This window comes from Bombina bombina, chromosome 3, assembly GCF_027579735.1.
Source record: "Bombina bombina isolate aBomBom1 chromosome 3, aBomBom1.pri, whole genome shotgun sequence".
In the NCBI taxonomy this organism is placed as follows: domain Eukaryota; kingdom Metazoa; phylum Chordata; class Amphibia; order Anura; family Bombinatoridae; genus Bombina; species Bombina bombina.
In genome coordinates, this window is record NC_069501.1 from 1164909922 (window position 1) to 1164931853 (window position 21932).

General features: G+C 36.9%; 1 protein-coding gene across 1 annotated transcript; it reads left to right on the forward strand.

Moving 5' to 3' along the window:
• The first annotated feature begins 4389 nt into the window (after nt 1–4389).
• LOC128654586 (collagenase 3) lies at nt 4390–21048 on the forward strand. Its single transcript, XM_053708579.1, has 5 exons — nt 4390–4544; nt 7467–7690; nt 16033–16181; nt 18102–18227; nt 19968–21048. Exons 1-5 carry the CDS (start codon nt 4434–4436, stop codon nt 20141–20143), a joined length of 786 nt encoding a protein of 261 aa, XP_053564554.1. The 5' UTR covers nt 4390–4433; the 3' UTR covers nt 20144–21048.
• Nucleotides 21049–21932: the final 884 nt, after the last annotated feature.

The window sequence follows — 21932 nt, forward strand, 5'->3', positions numbered from 1 at the left end:
CGTCAGTAAGTTTGTTGCATTACACAGCACTCTACAGATATATGTGATGTGTTTTCTATGTTATGTTCCATAAGAAGACTAATCATACTTCTCTTGTCCTCAGAGTTCAACGAAAATGACTAACAGTTGTTGATGCTGTAAATAATCAGCATAACCACAAACTACCAAAGGTATGAGACAATATGAAACCCACATATTTGGAAATCTATACTAAAAACATATGTTTTCGGCTTGTTTCCTGTTTACACAGTCTGTGGTTCATCCGGTAGAATCTATATTCCTGTTTTTTCATGATCTACATTTTCACACTTTAAAATGCAAACTGGTGTGAAATACTTTCTTGAAGTTTTGCAAATATTGGTTGAATGTAGCAAGTGCATTTCTTATGACTTAATAAGGGTATAAATTCAAAATACTGTACTTATTATTATTATTATTATTATTATTTCTAATGCAGCAACAGATTCTGCTATGCTATACATGAGATTAGGGCTGACAACCCTCCTTTATTTCAAGGGATCTTATTTGTCTTAACTTTTTTTTTTCTCTAATGCTCCCTTATTCATCTGTTCTTAGAACACTTTTCTTCATTATTTTTTGCAATAGGTATAATCCTAATTTTCAGAAGAAAAAATGCAGTACCACACTCCGTATATATAAAACAAACCTTTTATTTCAAAAATAGTTTAAAACTTGAGCTTTAAAGAGTTGTGACAGCCTGCCACATGTATGGAGAGAGAGCGCAGCACACGGGCTTACGCGTTTCGGCAGACTTTGTACTCTTATCTAGTTAATAGTTTTGAGGTATCTGACAATTTGATGTCTTTACTCCCACTGTGCCTTAAATTAGAAATATGGGCCGATTTATGAAAGTGCGAATGGACATGATCTGCTGTAGCGATTATCTCAGCCACACATCGATAAATGCAGACAGCATACACTGTTGGCATTTATCATTGCACAAGCATTTCACTAGAAATGCTTGTGCAATGCCGTCCCCTGCAGATTTGCGGCCAATCGGCCGCTAGCAGGGGGTGTCAATCATCCTGATCCTATGGTATCGGGCGGATTGCTGTCTGTTGCCTCAGAGCAGGCGGACAAGTTAAGGAGCAGCGGTCTTCTTTATCAAGATCGGAACAGCCAACAGAATGCGAGGTCAATCCTGTTGGCTGATTGGATCAGCCAATCGGATTGAACTTCAATCCGATTGGCTGATTGCATCAGCCAATCTGATTTTTCCTACTTTAATTCCGATTGGCTGATAGAATCCTATCAGCCAATCGGAATTCAAGGGACGCCATCTTGGATGACGTCATTTAAAGGAACCGTCATTCGTCGTTTAGTCGTCGGGATCGATGGATGCTCCGCGTAGGATGTCTTCAAGATGGTGCCGCTCCTCGTCGGATGGAAGAAGATAGAAGATGCTGCCTGGATGAAGACTTCTTCCAGTCTGGAAGACCTCTTCTGGCCGGATTGGATCAAGACTTCTGCCCATCTGGAGGATCACTTCGCCCGGATTCGTTGAGGACTTAAACCCGGCTGGGTGAAGACGGCTCAAGGTAGGGTGATCTTCAGGGGGTTAGTGTTAGGTTTTTTTAAGGGGGGTTTGGGTGGGTTTTAGAGTAGGGTTGGGTGTGTGGTGGATTTTAATGTTGGGGGGGTTGTATTTCTTTTTTTTCAGGTAAAAGAGCTGATTACTTTGGGGCAATGCCCCGCAAAAGGCCCTTTTAAGGGCTATTTGTAATTTAGTATAGGGTAGGGAATTTTATTATTTTGGGGGATTTTTTTATTTTATTAGGGGGCTTAGATTAGGTGTAATTAGTTTAAAATTCTTGTAATTTTTTTTATTTTCTGTAATTTAGTGGGGGGGGGTTTGGTACTTTAGTTAATTTTAGTTAATTTTATTTAATTGTAGGTAATTGTATTTAATTAATTTATTTAATTATAGTATAGTGTTAGGTGTAATTGTAACTTAGGTTAGGATTTATTTTACAGGTAATTTTGTATTTATTTTAGCTAGGGAGTTATTAAATAGTTAATAACTATTTAATAACTATTGTACCTAGTTAAAATAAATACAAACTTGCCTGTAAAATAAAAATAAACCCTAAGATAGATACAAATGTAACTATTAGTTATATTGTAGCTATCTTAAGGTTTATTTTATAGGTAAGTATTTAGTTTTAAATAGGAATAATTTAGTTAATAATAGTAATTTTATTTAGATTTATTTAAATTATATTTAAGTTAGGAGGGTGTTAGGGTTAGACTTAGGTTTAGGGGTTAATTCATTTAATATAGTGGCGGCGGTGTAGGGGGGGCAGATTAGGGGTTAATAAATGTAATGTAGGTGGTGGCGGCGGTGTAGGGGGTGCAGGATAGGGGTTAATAAATGTAATGTAGGTGGCGGTGGGCTCCGGGAGCGGCGGTTTAGGGGTTAAACATTTTATTTAGTTGCGGCGGGCTCCGGGAGCAGCAGGATAGGGGTTAATAAGTTTATGTAGGTGGCGGTGGTATTGGGGGCAGCAGATTAGGGGTTAATATGTATAATGTAGGTGGCGGTGGGCTCCGGGAGCGGCGGTTTAGGGGTTAATAACTTTATGTAGGTGCGGCGGGGTCCGGGAGCGGCGGTTTAGGGGTTAATAACTTTATTTAGTTGTGGGGGGCTCCGTGGGCGGCGGTATAGGGGGTAAAACAGTATAGTATAGTGTGGGTGCTTCGTGACAGTTTATCAATAAAGCTGTAAAAAAGCAGAAGAGCAGCGAGATCGATGACTGTTAGTTAACAATAGTCCGCTGCTCATCGCTCCGTACTTGGTGCGCGGCTTTTTGACAGCTTTCTTGATAATTTTGGAGAGCGTATTCAGGTCCGCGGCAGCGATGTTAGGCTAACTTAGGCGAGCGTATTGGGGCCTTTGAATGCAGGTAAGTAGACAGCTTGATAAATAGAGGCCTATATATCATAGTGTTTCATGGTTGCACAAATATGTTGAGTCTCTTTATTTATTACGTGATTTCTTACATTTTCAGGTACATAATGTCAACTGGCCTCGTGTACACCAGGCAATAATACAGAAGACTATGTCATGCTTTTATATAGTGCATATTGAGATTCATAATAGATGGCTGTATATATCCTTTGTAATCCTACGTTTAAAGAGGGGAATTTTGCTATATACCTGTTTTCCCTGGTATCTAACCCTTCACCAGCCTAATGAAGAACCCAGGAGAGTACTTTATATTTATAGGTCTAATTTATGTTATGCTATTTTCAGTATGTCAGATTATTCCCACCCTCTGTGTACCATAATCGTGAGGGCATTGGTATATTATATGCTGTCTATTTCTGGATATTTATTACTATACTATCTCAAGGGTTAAGCATGGTACTACTCATAACATCTATACCCTTCCATTGTTTTCCAGTCTAACATCTTAACTAGCTCCGCCTCCCCCCTCCCCTCCCCCTTGTCTTATTTAGAGCGGCTCTTGTCCGCTGAAACTCCCTCCCCAAAAAGTCCATACTGCCAACTCCCCCTTTTGCTTCAATGTTTCTTTTTTTTGATTAGATAAATTAGTTTATGTTTCCCACTGCAAAGCGGGGACTATTCTTACTCTTCTTAGAATATAAAAAAGAGTTTATATTCCACCCTATATAAAAGTCTTCTGGACATACCAATTCAATTTTATTTTAGACTATTATTCCCACCTAATAGTTCTTTATGGTAGATTAGTATATCCTATCACAGACTGGTAGAATAGATGACTACGTCATAAGCTCTATAGGCACAATGTCCACACGGTTTCAAAGTTTTTCAGAATGTCTGCCTAGAATTATAATAGTTTTGCCTTTCTACTATACCTGTATGTTAAGAATGTATGTTTTACTGGTATTATTGTCTATGGGTGTCTTTATCTGTAACATCTTATGCAACCTCAATAAAAAAAAAGTATATTTCTATAACTGTGTTCATTATGGGGAATGGTAAATAAAGGGATTATCTATCTTTTTAAACAATAAAAATGTTGGTGTTTACTATCCCTTTAACTGTCCCTTTAAAATTATAATAAAATAATGTTCTATGAAGGTGCAAAAAGAGTCCAGCAAATATTAAGGAAGTCTGTGATATAAATATTGCATTAATAAACTCCCCTGATCTATTTTAAGATCGTTAGCTTCCATGAAACTGATACATTGCTCAACTAAGATGCAGGGGTAATTTATCAACTGAAATGCGTGGGCAGATAACAATGGCTTTTGTTAAAATTAAGATAACAGTATTTTTATTAAAAGAAAATCAAAAGTTAAATATAAACAAAACTTCTCTAAAAACCCCACATGATTCATAAGGATTGCAACATGTCACAGCTTTATAAGTAGTGGTGCTCTCCACAACACAAAGCAGTGAAGGGATTCGCTTCTTTAGTGTCATAATGCTGCACCTATTCATTTCCATCTCCTTTATTATTTTTTCTCACAGCTTTGCACTTCCACGACCATCTAATGACGTTAACATCAGCTCTGAAGATTTTAAGTATGCAGAGGTATGGCTCACTAAATACGCAACTGTTATTTTTTTTATTGATATACTCATTGCAATAGGAATCCCAAAATAATAAGCTTAATGTGTGTATAGAATGTGTAAGGTTCAATATAGTTCATTATGGAACAGACAAACTGTATCATAGTTTTTAAAGGGACAGTAAAGTCAACATTTCAACTTTCATGATATAGATAGAGAAAACAGTTTACTTCTTTTATCAGGTTTGCTTTGTTATCTTGGTATCCTTTGTTAAAGAATACATCAGATGGGAGCTTAGGAGTTTTCATGTTTCTTTAGCATTCTTTATGGCAAACTATGTAAAAAATTGTACTAAACATTGCTGCAAACAATGCTGCCAGATGGTTATAGATGCACGCTCCTGAGCTCTCCTAGGATTAGTCTTTAACAAAGGATACCAAGAGATCTAAGCACAATTAATAATAGAAGTAAATCGGAAAGTTATTTAAAATGTCCTTTTGCAATGTAATGTAATAATTTCATTATTTATTTGGCTCCCTTTTCATGTATTTAGCATAAATATCTTTTGATTACAATGTATTTACTGTCCCTAGATTTTAGGGGAAATATAGTGGTTTTAGCCACTTTTTTGTTTCTTTTGGTTATTTTTTAACATTTGCTGTAATCTTTTTCTACAGGAATTTTTGCTCTGACATTATAATACTTTTTTATTTTATTTCTTTACATTTTGTGTTTCTTCTTTAAAGTATTTTTGTTTTTTGACAACTTTACATTTTTTATTAAGATTTACAAAATAAAGATTTTACAACAAAATGTGCATAAAGAACAAGTTGACTGTGATGAATAATACAGTAACAAGGTTGTAATATATATATAGCAGACCATGTTATAGTCACATAAATTCATATGGTTGATAAAAATAGTACCAGTTATAATGAGCTGCAGTTGCACTGATTACATGCTGAAATTGCAGGTAAGTATTGCGTAGAGTTTCTACTATGTATTTACAACAGATGTGCCTTAAAGGGACATGAAACCTCAAATTTTTATTTTCTGATTTAGATAGAGAATACAATTTTAAACAGTTCCTGAGCCTACCTAGGTATCCTTTTCAACAAAGGATATCAAGAGAACAAAACAAATTAGATAACAGAAGTAAATTGGAAAGTTGTTTAAAATCCCATGCTCTAGTTGAATCATGAAAGAGAAGAATTGGGTTTCATGTCCCCTTTCTAATTATATTACCAGAAAAGGTTTTAATTTCGAAATAGTTTTGGATTTTGGAATATATGTATATTTGCATCTGTAAAACGAGACAGCTTGGAGAGGGAATGAGACGTAAGGGTAGATTTATTAAGCAGTGGATGCTGCATTTTATGCCGATCTTTCAGGCTCGCCTGAAACGGAAGTTAAGAAGCAGCGGTCTTAAGACTGCTGCTCCTTAACTTCTCTGCCAACCTTTGTGGTGGACTTAAATCATGCCGATCCGATACGATCGGGATGATTGACACCCCCTGCTAGCGGCCAGTGTGCAGGGGGTGGCATTGCACAAGTATTTCACTAGAAATGCTTGTGCAATGATAAATACCGACAGTGTATGCTGTCTGCATTTAGCGAGGTCGAGCGGACATGATTCCCTACAGTGAATCATGTCCGTTCGACCATTAGTAAATCTACCCCCAAGTGTAAACAACAATATCTAATGTCATTTAGACAATATTTACATGTCATTATACAGCTAAGACATGCAACCTAATGAGAGTTTTATATCATTTTTAATAGTTTTGTATGCAGTACCAGCTGATAGTACAGTACTGTAATCACAAAGGTAATAGTTGTTATTTTAAATAAATATAGATTAACATTTGCATTTTAGAACACAAAAAAGCAAACCAAAGATGCAGGCAATGAACTGTCACTTAGTGGATGGGGGAAGGGTATTTTTAATAATTTTATTCTTAAAAAAAATATCAATGAAAAATTCTGGATTTTGGAATTCCATTTTCAGGATGTGTGCCTGTATTCATCTTGATATATAATAATAATTACACATCAAGAGATCTAACAGAGCCAATCAACTAGAGAATGGTACCTTATCTACATGATGGAGGTCCCATGGTGGACAATTAATGACAACACAAGGTCTGGTTTTGCGAGGGGAGAAGTCACATGTGGCCAGGGCACACTTCATATTCATTTTCTAGTGTAATTGGTATTTAAAGAAGAGTTTATATATAAGATTTTATATATGACCAGATTAGTAAAGGAGAAATTAGGTAGAAAGAGATATATTTATTAAATTAAATAATTTAGAGGCTGCTTGGGTGGAGGGAAGTTACATTAGGTACTAAAGGGACAGTGATGCCCAATAATGTTTCAACATTTCAGCATGTTTTGCTCATTATTATAAGAGACTTTTTCTAATGAGATAGTGTAAGACACCAAGTTGAGACATTGGGGCATATTTATCAATGTGCAACGGACATGATACACTGTCGGCATTTATCATTGCACCAGCAGGTTGTGTGAACTGCTGGTGCAATGCCGCCCCCTGCAGATTTGTGGCCAATAAACAGCTAGCAGGGGGTGTCAATCAACCCGATCGAATTCGATCAGGTTGATTTCTGTCCGCGGCCTCAGAGCAGGCGGACAAGTTATGAAGCAGTGGTCTTTAGACTGCTGATTCATAACTTCTGTTTCCGAAGAGCCTTCAGAAAACAAGGGGCATCCAGCTCCATACGGAGCTTAATAAATATGCCCCATTCTATCATAGTGGGGATCTTGGATTGTTTCCAATACTTAGGAATACATTTTGGGCACAGTTAGCCATGATTTTAAACAGAGATTTATGAAATAAGTGTGGCATATAGTTTTGCTTTGATTATAGTTTTCAGTGGTGTGGATAAAATGCATTTGTTTTTCTATTGTTTTTTTTACTGCACAGGAGTACTTAAAGAAGTTCTACTCTTTAAACCCAAAATCAAGGAAAAATGATTTCAGTGAAAAGCTTAAAGAGATGCAGAGGTTCCTTGGAATGGAAGTAACAGGAACTTTGGACTCAGGATCCATGGATATGATGAAGAGACCAAGATGTGGGGTCCCTGATGTTGCACAGTTCAGTTTGTTTCCTGGCAGACCAAAGTGGATGACAAATTCCCTGACATACAGGTAGAATTCCTAGTAAAAAATAAATACATAAAATAAAAATATGTGAAATCAATATTTTCAGTGGGGTACTAAGATGTGAGAGCTTTCTACGGTGGGCAAAAAAATATCAAATTTCTGTGCATTTCTGGAAAGTCTATTAACTAAAGTGAGAGGAAACCTTATCTTTTTAAATGGGCTTTATGGAATAACATACGGATTAATGTAACAATTTACTCCAGAAAGCAGGTGTTAAAAGTGTATTGTATTCAAAGCTGCTGCATAAACATATTTTCAAATGGGCTGGGCTCTCTATCTCTCTCACGCCGCACTGGAAAGTTATTTTCTGCTGCGGCTGCCTTTTGTTTATATAGTGATTCTAGTGTCAATACTGCAGTACTGAAATGTTCAATATAGGTAGGGGGCAGCTTCAACAGGCAAAAGCAACTATATTAAAGGGGCACTAAAGTCAAAATTAAAACTTAAAGGGACACTGAACTCAAATTTTTTTTTCTTGATTTAGATAGAGCATGACATTTACTACTATTATCAAATTTTCTTCATTCTCTTGATATCTTTATTTGAAATTCAGGAATGTAAGTTTAGATGCCAGCCCATTTTTGGTGAACAACCTGGGTTGTCCTTGCTGATTGGTGGATAAATTCATCCACCAATAAAAAAGTGCTGTCCAGAGTTCTGAACCCCAAAAAAAGCTTAAATGCCTTCTTTTTCAAATAAAGATAGCAAGAGAACGAAGAAAAATTGATAATAGGAGTAACTTAGAAAGTTGCTTAAAATTACATGCTCTGAGGCCTACTTATCAAGCCGTCAACTTACTTGCATTCAACGGCACCAATACGCTCGCCTGACATTGCCTAACATCGCGGCCGCGGACCTGAATACGCTCTCCATATTTATATAAAAAGCTGTCAAAAAGCCGCGCACCAAGTACGGGGCGATGAGCAGCGGACTGCTGTTAACTAAACAGTCATCGATCTCGCTGCTATTCGGCTTTTTCACAGCTTTATTTGTATACTGTCACTAAGCACCGCCACTATACTAAACTGTTTAACCCCTATCCTGCTGCTCCCGGACCCTGCCGCAACTAAATAAAGTTATTAACCCCTAAACCGCTGCTCCTGGAGCCCACCGCAACTAACTAAAGGTATTAATCCCTAAACCTCTGGCATCCCACATCACTAACACTTACTAAACATATTAACCCCTAAACCGCCAGCCCCCCACATCGCTATAAACTAAATTAAACTATTAACCCCGCTAACTTTATATTAAATATTAACTCATCCCTATCTTATAATAAATTTAAACTTACATTTAGATTTAAATTAAACTATATTAAACTACTAATTAACCTACCCTAAATATTATACTAAAATTAAATTAAACTATATTAAACTAATAATTAATCTACCCTAACTGTTATACTAAAATTACATTAAACTATATTAAACTAATAATTAATCTACCCTAACTATTATACTAAAATTACATTGACCTATATTAAACTAATAATTAATCTACCCTAACTGTTATACTAAAACTACATTAAACTACAAATTAAATTACATATATTATATATTTAAACACCTAACCCTACTCAAATAATTAAAATCTACAATAAAAAATTACAAAGTTACAAAAAACTAACAACTAAGTTACAAAAAATAACAAACACTGTTACAAAAAAATAAACACTACATTACACAAATAAAAAAGAAATTATCAAAGATTTAAACTAATTACACCTAATCTAAGAGCCCTATGAAAATAAAAAATGCCCCCCAAAATTAAAAAACCCTAACCTACAATAAACTACCAATAGCCCTTAAAAGGGCCTTTTGAAGGGCATTGCCCCAAAGAAATCAGCTCTTTTACCTGTAAATAAAAAATACAAATACCACCCCAACAGTAAAACCCACCACCCACACAACCAACCCCCCCAAATAAAAACCTAACAAAAAAACCTAAGCTCCCCATTGCACTGAAAAGGGCATTTGTATGGGCATTGCCCTTAAAAGGGCATTTAGCTCTATTGCTGCCCAAACCCTAATCTAAAACTAAAACCCACCCAATAAACCCTTAAAAAAACCTAACACTAACCCCTGAAGATCCACTTACAGTTTTGAAGATCCGACATCCATCCTCAAAGAAGCCGGGAGAAGTCCTCATTGAAGCCCGCAGAAGTCTTCATCCAAGCGGCCGAAGTCTTCATCCAAGCCCGCAGAAGTCTTCACCCAGACGACATCTTCTATCTTCATCCATCTGGCGTGGAGCGGCTCCATCTTCAAGAAATCCATCGCGGAGCATCCTCTTCGTTCGACGTCTTCTTGAACAATGAATGTTCCTTTAAATGACGTCATCCAAGATGGCGTCACTTAAATTCCGATTTGCTGATAGAATTCTATCAGCCAATTGGAATTAAGGTTAAAAAAATCCTATTGGCTGTTGCAATCAGCCAATAGGATTGAGCTTTCATCCTATTGGCTGATCCAATCAGCCAATAGGATTGAGCTCGCATTCTATTGGCTGATTGGAACATTGGATTGTAACAGCCAATAGGATTTTTTCAGCCAATCGAAATCTAAGGGACCCATCTTGGATGACGTCATTTAAAGGAACATTCATTGTTCAAGAAGACATCGAACGAACAGGATGCTCCGCGTCGGATGTCTTAAAGATGGAGCCGCTCCGCGCCGGGTGGATGAAGATAGAAGATGCCGTCTGGGTGAAGACTTCTGTGGGCTTGGATGAAGACTTCGGCCGCTTGGATGAAGACTTCTGCCGGCTTCGATGAGGACTTCTCCCGGCTTCTTTGAGGATGGATGTCGGATCTTCAAAACTGTAAGTGGATCTTCAGGGGTTAGTGTTTGGTTTTTTTAAGGGTTTATTGGGTGGGTTTTAGTTTTAGATTAGGGTTTGGGCAGAAATAGAGCTAAATGCCCTTTTAAGGGCAATGCCCATACAAATGCCCTTTTCAGGGCAATGGGAAGCTTAGGTTTTTTAGTTAGGTGTTTATTGGGAGGGTTGGTTGTGTGGGTGGTGGGTTTTACTGTTGGGGGTATTTGTATTTTTTATTTACAGGTAAAAGAGGTGATTTATTTAGAGCAATGCCCAGCAAAAGGCCCTTTTAAGGGCTATTGGTAGTTTATTGTAGGTTAGGGGTTTTTTTATTTTTGGGGGGCTTTTTTATTTTCATAGGGTTCTTAGATTAGGTGTAATTAGTTTAAATCTTTGATAATTTCTTTTTTCTTTTTTGTAACTTAGTTGTTAGTTTTTTGTAACTTTGTATTTTTTTATTGTAGATTTAATTTATTTGAGTAGGGTTATGTGTTTAAATTTATAATATAGTTAATTTAATTTGTAGTTTAATGTAATTTTAGTATAACAGTTAGGGTAGATTAATTAATAGTTTAATATAGTTTAATGTATTTTTAGTATAACAGTTAGGGTAGGTTAATTATTAGTTTAATATAGTTTAATTTAAATCTAAAGGTAAGTTTAAATTTATTATAAGATTGGGATGAGTTAATATTTAATATAAAGTTAGCGGGTTGTTAGGTTTAGAGGTTAATAGTTTAATTTAGTTTATGGCGATGTGGGGGGCTGGCGGTTTAGGGGTTAATAGGTTTAGTAAGTACTAGTGATGTGGGAGGCCAGGGGTTTAGGAGTTAATACTTTTAGTTAGTTGCGGTGGGCTCCGGGAGCTGCGGGATAGGGGTTAATACATTTATGTAGGTGTCGGCGGTGTCGGGGCAGCATATTAGGGGTTAATAAGTATAATGTAGGTGGCGGCGGTGTAGGGGGTGGCAGATTAGGGGTGTTTAGACTCAGGGGTTTTGTTAGGGTGTTAGGTGTAAACGTAACTACATATCAATGGGATATCGGGCAGCAGCGAACATGAGCTTTCGTTGCTTTCAGACTCCCATTGATTCCTATGGCCTCCGCCGCCCTGGCGGATTGAAAACCAGGTACGCTGGGCCGGAATAGTATCGAGCGTACCTGCTAGGTATTTGTTAACTAGCAAAAGTAGTCAGATAGTGCCGAATTTGAATTAGGAACATCTGTAGTGACGTAAGCATCCATCGGTGTCGGACTGAGACCAGCGGATCGTATGTTACGTCAAAATTTAAACTTTTGCCGGTCTGTAGGCTTTGATAACTAAGGGGAATCAAGCTCTCCACAATTACGCTGCGGAATTCCAGAGTATTTGCGGTTGACGGCTTGATAAGTAGGCCTCTCTATCTGAATCAGAAAGAAAAAATTTGGGTTCAGTGTCCCTTTAAGAAGCATATGTTGATTTTGCATTTTAACATTAGGATTGAATTGATGCAGTGTCATTTTAAACTAGCTAGCATATGACACAGAATATCAAAGGTGTTCCATGATAAATCTATAAATGTAAAGTGTCCCATATCAAAATTTTAAAATATGTCAAAGAAATAAACCAAAATTGTCTGTTAGACATAAATGATTAAATACATTTATTTTACATAATCAACACATGCATAATAAAAAGACAATGCAATATCACTTAGTATTGACTATTAAATAAGTAGTAGATTTTTTCTGACAAATTTCAATGTTACTTCTATTTTCCCTGTCACCTGTAATATTTTTAAATGCTGCAAAAATGCCCCATGCATAAATATTAATCACCTATGCATCAATATTAAAATTGAGATCTTAGTCAGTAAAACTGATTCCCTACCCTGTTTCCAACTGTAAGGTGGAGAATTTCAATCTCAGCCCCCGCCCATGCGTGATTGGCTTTGCGTGGGTAGGGGGCGAGGTTGCACACAAGCACAAAAGAGCGCTTGTGTGCAATGTTAAATGTGGGCAGTGGATTACTGCCCGCCAGAGGAGAATCCGGGTGGACAGGGGTGAATATGTACTCCCCTGTCTGCCACAGAATGGTAAATGGAGCCCAATATGGCCATATTCTTACTCAGTCACCCACTTAAAAGGTGTCCCAATGTATATATAGAGTGAAATCTTGCACATGCGCTGTAGGAGCTGGTACCTCCGAAAGGGTGCATATAAATAGGTTGTACAAATTTTGATAATATAAGCAAATTTGACCTTTCTTTTAAAATTACATGCTCTGTCTGAATCATGACATTTTAACTTTAGTGTCCCTTTAAAGGGACAGTCTACTTGAAAATTGTTATTGTTTAAAAAGATAAACAATCCCTTGATTACCCATTCCCCAGTTTTGCATATACTTTTACATGTGTGATTACCTTGTATCTAAACTTCTGCAGACTGGCCCTTATCTCTGATATTTTGACAGACATGCATTTTAGCCAATCAGTGTTGACACAAATAGTTCCACTGGAGTGAGCTCAATGTTATGAACTAGACACATGAACTAGCACCGTCTAACTGTGTCGTACTGTGAACATTTGTCAAAATGCACTGAGATAAGAGGCATCCTTCAACATTTTAGAAATCAGTTTGAGCCTACCTAGGTTTAACTTTAAAAAAAGAACACCAAGAGAACAAAGCAAATTTGATAATAAAAGTAATTTGGAAGGTTGTTTAAAATTGCATGCCCTAGGGGGCGTGTCTAGACAGCGCCCGTAAATTGTCGACATCTTCAGAAGCTCTGGGTGAAAACTGACTAATCTGCTGGTTATTATTAGCTTTAAGCAGCCTTTTTGGGAAAAAAAGATTATCTACAAGTGCAATAGCAAATACTACATCAAATAATTCCAGATCTGCTTGCACTATGATCCTGGAGGTCTAAACTAGACTTCTGGCGGCGGCCAACTTACAGGACCTCTCCCCCCCCCCCCCCAGTTACCCAGGTAAGAAAGTCTCGATTAGACTGACGCAACTTAAAATATTATCATTATAAGGCCGACTATACACTTAACTTGGGCTACCACTACTGCGCTAAATGGAGCGGCACAGACCGGATGCCCTGGAGGCAGTTGATGCCTGGGAGCAAAGGATCCAGGCGTTGATATCCTAGCACTTCCTTGATCTGCAGAAAAGTTTGCGAGCTGTGCAGACACTTATGGAATATCAGCAATCAGATAAGGATAAGCCTCTGCAGATAATAAGTCCTGTAATGCTGCCAGTACAAGAAAGCATGTCTAGCTCATCGAAATATGCAACATGTCTCCCCACGTGGCGAACAGTACAGGGAGCCTACTGAGCCTATGGCAAGTCATGAGAGAGGGGATTACACAAAGACAGCTCAACATCACACTACCTCAGCTGCACAGTCATCCTCCCTGACAGAGAAACAGCTTGGTACTAGAGGTGGAAAGAATGTGAAGGTGTCATCCTGGATATTGCGACCCAGAGCTGAAGTTAAATTCTGTGATCAGAGTGGGGATATACCTAGGTTACGTTTCCCATGCGGTCCACCTCGAAATGGTATGTGAACTCAATCGAAGACCCTGTACATGGAAGCCTGTTTAAAAAAGCTGGCATAGGTTGAGGGCATTATAGACATGGACTGACCTACAGGTTTTATCAGATCTCCCTTATTGTAAGCCAAAGACTCTCAACGTCATATGTATATATTCCTGGGTATGGACTGGTCTGGACATATTTTGCATTTAGCTGATACTATTTTTATTACGTTTTTTATAACCCAAATCCCAAACACAATATTAGTATGATATCGCTAATTGATGTATTTAATGTGTGTTACAAAGGTTTTCATGTAAATTTCCAGATGGGGTAACTATGCTTACAAATAGAAGGGAATCAACTTTAATTAGTCAGAGCCTGTTTGTGTTTTGTTCTACATTTCTTTTCATTCCACTTACTTGATTTGTGTAAGGTGACGTGTTTTCAGAGGCCGGGGAAGCACGATCGCAAAATCTAAGCGGATATTATAAAATTTATTTTATTTGTTATAAAGACAGAAAGGTGTTTTATATATATATATATATATATATATATATATATATACAGGCTCATGACCCATAATCTAGATTCTTTATGTATCACACCTTGGCATATTTCTAACAAGATAATATACTACCCACTGGGACTATAGCACAAAATAGAATGGCTCAGTTACCTTACCACTATAAATATGATTTCCTTCCAGCCTGCTATATATGTGATATAAGCTTGTTATGTTATGGTTACCTGACCTGTTGTTAGGATTTATTATGTATCATATTTCATCTAGTACATGAATATGAGTCATTATTACCCTCCTCAATAATCTTAGCAAGTACTTATTGGTACAGAAGTCTATCTACTACTCTGTTCCTCTGTTCTCAAATAATAGCTTTCTGATCTCCTCCAGATAGCTCCCACTTTGAGAAATGATCTGATGCCTGACAGTTCTTGTGCCCCCCTTCCCAAAAATCCAGAAATAATTTATTAGCCCTATAATATTTTACATGAATCTGAGCATGAGAGGTCTCATAAATTACATTATAGTTATTGAAGGACCTCACAGTGTTTGAGATCTATGTTATAGTTGTCTGGTTTTGGCCCACAATATTTAAATACAAGAGCATGCTATGACCATACTTTAAAATAAAAAAACTGAGGTTCACTATTTGGGATCCAAAAGTGGTCCCCGATTGTTCATGACGGTCTTCTGTAGCTTTGTTGCTTTTCTAATGCTGCGAGGTACAAAAGCGGCCTCATATGACATCTAGAAGACCTATAACTTAAACGGCAAGCATAATTTTTACCTTTATTCTCAACCAATGTTATATAACTATGCTATGTAAAGCTTGTCCAACTAATATTTGATGCCTATTTGGAAACAACCTCTTTTTATAGATTGTACTCAACTGCATTGTTTGTATGCCGTGATTCAAACCTCAAAAAAAATTATAATAAAAAAAATTGCATGCCCTTTCTGAATCATGAAAGTTTAATTTTGACTTGACTGTCCCTTTAAGTGTTCAAAGTAAGTGAAATGACCTAGATAAGAGGTTTATGAAATGAACTATGGTGAATAACGTTGCTTTAATGAATAGTATTTGACATATTATTTTTTCATGGATTTTGTCTAATAACTGTCTGTAAATGTGTAAGTGGTTGTCTGTTCTGTATTTTGCCTTCTATTTTCTGTGTTTTACCATTTCTGAAGATCAACTGCTTCTTTATTCAACTAATTAGGATGTTTCAATTAAATTCCCAAAAACAGAAAAACATATCTGATTCATTCATAGATCCTAAACACATTTGCAAAGATTAACGGTTATATCATCAATAAAATATGTTCTTGTTAGGAATATTATAACCCAGGAAATAATTGATACTGACAAAGGTGAGACATGTTTTAGTTTGATAGTAAATGATTATAATAAAGTTGTATCCAGGCCTATTAATGTGATATGATCATTATTATTGTTTTATAGGATTGTGAATTATACACCTGACCTTCCCAGACAAATGGTGGATGATGCAATACAAAGAGCGTTCAATGTGTGGAGTAATGTGACACCCTTGAGATTCAGAAAGGTTTCAATGGGAGAAGCAGACATACTTATTCAATTTGGCGCGCGCTGTAAGTCAATGTTTTGTTTTGTTTTTAATTTGCAATGTAAAATAAGTTATGTTATATGAACATATGCAGAGTACTGGACCTACGATTTTGTGTATAAATAAAAGGGCTTTACTGGCAGTTAGACCTGGTAATTTTAGTGCAAAGTTTGTTTGACTTCTCAAATGATATAATTTATGTTATATTAAGGCATCCAAGCAGCAAGTGCTACCCAGGTCTGAACCAAAAATGGGCAGGCTCCTAAGCTTACATTCCTACTTTTTAAATAAAGATTGCAAGAGAATGAAGAAAAATTGATAATAGGAGTAAATTAGAAAGTTGCTTAAAATGACATGCTCTATCTGAATCATAAAAGAAACAATTTGGGTTTTGTGTCCCTTTAAGTTAAAACAGAGACAATCATGCATATCCCTGAATGTAATAAATTGATAAGAGATATATTATTCTGTTTTTAGAAATGTATTTTAAAATCCAGTTTTATTGAATGCAAATGCAGCAAATCTTTGGAAATATTAAAGCAACAAACAATAAAGAAAGCAACTTATAGAGAAAACACACAAACAATTCTAATGTTGCTTACGTCAGGGAAAAAAGCATATGATGAGGGAGGTCATTTTGATATTACCACATCTCTGCATCTAACACCATCACATACACAGCTTATAAGGCTTATATGGTGGAATATTTGGGTATAGAACACTTGTGATTTTCACTGTTACCCTATATCTGGCACATGTCTTACAGTGCTATACACTTTCCCTGTGAAAAACTTTATTTCAACCTGGGTCCCTAATACAACCAAACAATGCAAGCTCTCAATCAAACAAACTGGGAACAAGCCAATGGTGCACAGGCTTATGTAATCTCCCTATACATATACAAAACACAGGAGTGGACTGCACTCTCAGACTGGAAAGGGTACACATCCCATGACCAGGTCCAGTTTGAGAGTGCAGTCCACTCCCGTGTTTTGTAGATGTCTAGGGTGATTACATAAGCCTGTGCACATTTGGGAGGCTCCCAGTTTGTTTGATTGTGAGCTTTCATTGTTTGGCTGTTTTAGGTACCCAGGTTGGGAGAGACCTTGACGTGGTACCTGGCCTTGTCCCATTTGGCCAGAGACGGTAACTATCCCTTCCATTTTTGCTTTTAATCTTAGCTGTTTACTTGCAAGTGAGTGCCTGGCTTCCTCTGTGTGCTGTATTAATTGGTTTTATAACTTTCCCTAAGGGCTTTGCACCCAGACTTGTATTGGGTTAACTGCCTGGGGCTCTGGGGACTCTGTAGCCACCTGTGAGTGCCATTGAGCACCCAGGGCGGTGCATGTTGCAGGGTAATGGTATGTGTACCCGGTATTTTTGTGTGTATATATATATATGTATATATATATATATGTGTGTGTCTCTCTATCTCTATCATTTTAATCTCTATCATCTCTATCTCTATTCATAACGATATAGAAAATATTTTGCAAAACACACAGATATGGAAATGTATATTTCAAAAATAAAAAGATAATTTTCTTCTTAATAAAGAACATTGGTATTTGAGGTATTCCTAACGCACCTTTGGCTTTAGTACAGTTGGTCTAGCGCACCTTTGGGTTAGCGCACAAGCGATAAAAATAAAAGGATTTTTTTAGAGTGCCCATAGTAGTCTATGGGGAAAGGGAGTTGGTGTGTTCGCTATATCCAGCCTCCAGATGTCAGTGCACTTTCAACTTGTTATATCAGCCCTAACATGGGATCGCTATTGATTTACCTTGAGTCCAGTTAGAGATCAAGAGTGATAAAAATGTATTGCTCCACTTGTAATCTAGGCCACTATCTTCTGCATTCCACTTGTAATCTAGCCCAGAGTGTACAGTAAATCATTTTATTTGTATGCCTAAAATAGCAGTATATGTTGTGTCTATTTTTCTAGCGCATGGGGATTTCTCTCCATTTGATGGCCCTAGCGGGGTTCTTGCTCATGCGTTTGCTCCTGGGAGGGGTTTAGGAGGTGACGCTCATTTTGATGAAGATGAGAGATGGACATCAACTAGAGCAGGTAATTTGTCTTTTTTAGATTTATTTAACCCTAAAGTGTCACATTTTAATTCACTATAATTTAACCAGCTGTATGGATCTTTAGATAGACTACATAATTATTCCCATATAAAATATGCATTGTATATAAGAAGAACGTTTATTGTTAAAGGTATAGTAAAGTCATAATTAGACATTTATGGTTTAGACCGCATACAACTTTTAGCAACTTTCCAATTTACTTCTATTTAATTTGCTTCATTCTCTTATCCTTTGCTGAAATGTTTATCTAGGTAAGCTCAGGAGCAGCAAATAACCTAGGTTCTAGCTGCTGATTGGTAGCTGCATATAAATACTGATTTTCATTGGTTCATGTGTTCAGTTAGAAACCAGTAGTGCATTGCTGTTCCATCAAAAAATGTTACCAAGAGAATGAAGCAAATTTGATAAAAGAAGTAAGCTGGAAAGTTGTTTAAAATTATATGTTCTACCTAAAGCATGAAAGAAAATGTTTGGGTTTCTTGTCCCTTTAATGATCAATTTAGCTGATAAGTCCAGTAAAAGAACAGGTATAATATTTAATGCAAGTCACAGTATACACCATTTAATGACAAAACAAAGTGGAAAAGTAAATATTTGCAAACATTTTTTTTTTAGTTACATCCTGGAGTTTCTCTCTATCACAATTCATTTTTATTTTCTATTGCTCATTATATATTAATATAAAATTGAATTTATTTGAATTGAAATATCACACCTGCTCAGAGAGTCGGTGGTGGCTTGTATGATGAAAAGGGGCATAGCAGTAGTAGTTCCTTATTCGCCCTAGAACTATGTGTGTTTAAATGGCACAATATGGTTAAACACATAAAATACCACTCAAGAGCCACAGAGAACTTCTGGAAACAGCTGCTGAAACCATCAACAGTCACACGGCCCTGCCAATCAGTGGCTTTGTTCATCTCGGGAGCTTGCAGCTCCTGAGTGCTGACTTTATCTATCTGTGTTACCCCTCTGCATTGGCTAAACCAGGGTTTTTAAAACCTATCCTCGGGCTTCCCTCACAAGCCAGATTTTCAGGGTTACTTTGGGTAAGAGCAAGTTAATAACTATGTATTTGCTACTGAAACTGTGATAGCTGCTATATACAATCATTCATATTTCAGTTTTGGATATTATGTCGCTTTAACAAAAGTTAGTACCTCTGACTCTATGCTTACCATAACACTAACATTGTTTTAGCTTTTAGAATTTTACCCATCATTCTCTACTCTTATAATAAACCTATGTCTTATACTTGCCTTATTCTATTCATATACCCCTTCTCTTTAAAGGTACATTCTAGTTTTTAAAAATGCTCTATTATATTAGAATATTTTATTTTTTAACAAATTTCCTTATTTTACTATGTGTTTACATTCTTAATAAAGGTTAAACACATAAAGTTGCTCTTCTGGAACACCCCACTCTGCTGCAGATGAGGATACTGCCAATGACTGGATCACACGCAAGTATGCCTGCTCCTGATTGGCTCATATGCTGTATCCTCATCTGGAGTGGCACTTTGACTACGCATTAACCAGATTTAATGGATTAAACACATAATAAAAATAAACATATTTGTTTAACACTAAAATGCTCTAACAAAATAGAACATTTAACTTTCAGAGTAGAATGTACATTTAAGTCATTTACCTGAATTCTATTCATTTGAAAGATATAATTTTACCATGTCTCATTCTCATGTACTTTTTCTCTGTAGGAATCAATTTGTTCCTGGTGGCTGCACATGAATTTGGTCATGCATTAGGACTTGATCACTCTAATGATCGAAGAGCTTTGATGTTCCCAACATATAGCAGTGCAAACTTAAACAACTTCCGCTTGTCACAGGATGACATTAGCGGAATACAGTCAATCTATGGGAGAAGACGATAGAACTGCTAATGCAGATAGCCATGTGATGTTCTGTTCAGGAATATCCACTCTTCAGCTCTATGACACGTTGATTTAAACTGCTAGGTTCAGTTGTGCTTAATAAGACTCAGCAACAAAAAAAAACACCAACACAAATTAGGTAAAACTAGTACCTATTGGTACACAAAAACTTGCTGTTTCTGCCTAGAATGTTCACTTACAGATACCATTTGGTTACAAGTGCATAAAAGACTCAAGATCCTGGTTATACGTTTGCAGATAAGATGTTGGTAGATAAGATTTATCCTGAGAGCAAATTGTGCTTTATGTGAGAATTTGATTCCATTACTTTATATAATTTCCCTTACAATGAATGATGTATTTATCTTACTCTTGTCTCACTATAACATTGTACTGTAACTGGTTTAAATATCCTTTACCAGCTTCACTGAGCAATAACCAGAATCCTACATCATGAGTTTCTATACTTCAATCTGCTAGGCTTTTAAGGGATACTAGCCTCAAGTTTTTTCTTTCATGATTCAGATAGAGCATGCAATTTTAAGCAACTTTTATATTTTACTCCTCTTACTTTTCTTTGTTCTCTTGCTATCTTTATTTGAAAAAGCAGGAATGTAAGCTTAGGAGATGGCCTATTTTTAGTTAAAATTGCATGCTCTATCTGAATCAGGAAAGAAAAAAATTGGGTTTAGTATCCCTTTAAACCTGTCTTGTGCAGCATTGCACTGGTATGAGGGAGTCTGTGTTTTAAAACTGATCAGGGAATTTAATTTGCATATTCTTACCCAGAATCCCTGAGCTGAGTATTTCAGTTGAAAAAGTAATTTGTTGATATCTGCTGTATAATGAATTATTAAATACAAACATGATTTAATGTACTTTAAATAAAAACATGAATGGACAAAGCTGGTTCCATGATATTATTTATTTATACATGCTTATTTTACATCTGTAAGAGCTTGGTTCCTCAGCCACGGAATTGATCTGCTTCTCTTAGAAAAATTACAATAAATAACTAACACCTAGATTTAGAGTTTGGCGTTAGAAGGGGTGCATTAGCTACGCGTGTTTTTTTTTCCCCCGCACCTTTTAAATAACGCTGGTATTGAGAGTTCTCTGAAGGGCTGCGTTAGGCTCCAAAAAGGGAGCGTACAGGCATATTTACCGCCACTTCAACCCTCAATACCAGCGTTGCTTACGGACGCGGCCAGCTTAAAAAATGTGCTCGTGCACGATTCCCCCATAGGAAACAATGGGGCAGTTTGACCTGAAAAAAAAACCTAACACCTGCAAAAAAGCAGCGTTCAGCTCCTAACGCAGCCCCATTGTTTCCTATGGGGAAACACTTCCTAAATCTGCACCTAACACCCTAACATGAACCCCGAGTCTAAACACCCCTAAAGTTACACTTATTAACCCCTAATCTGCCGCCCCCGCTATCGCTGACCCCTGCATTACACTTTTAACCCCTAATCTGCCACTCCGGACACCGCGGCAACCTACATTATAGCTATGTACCCCTAATCTGCTGCCCCTAACATCGCGACCCCTATATTATATTTATTAACCCCTAATCTGCCGCCCCCAACGTCGCCGCTACCTACCTACACTTATTAACTCCTAATCTGCCGACCGGACCTTGCCGCCACTATAATAAATGTATTAACCCCTAAACCGCCTCACTCCCGCCTCAAAAACCCTATAATAAATAGTATTAACCCCTAATCTGCCGACCGGACCTCGCCGCTACTCTAATAAATGTTTTAACCCCTAAAGCTAAGTCTAACCC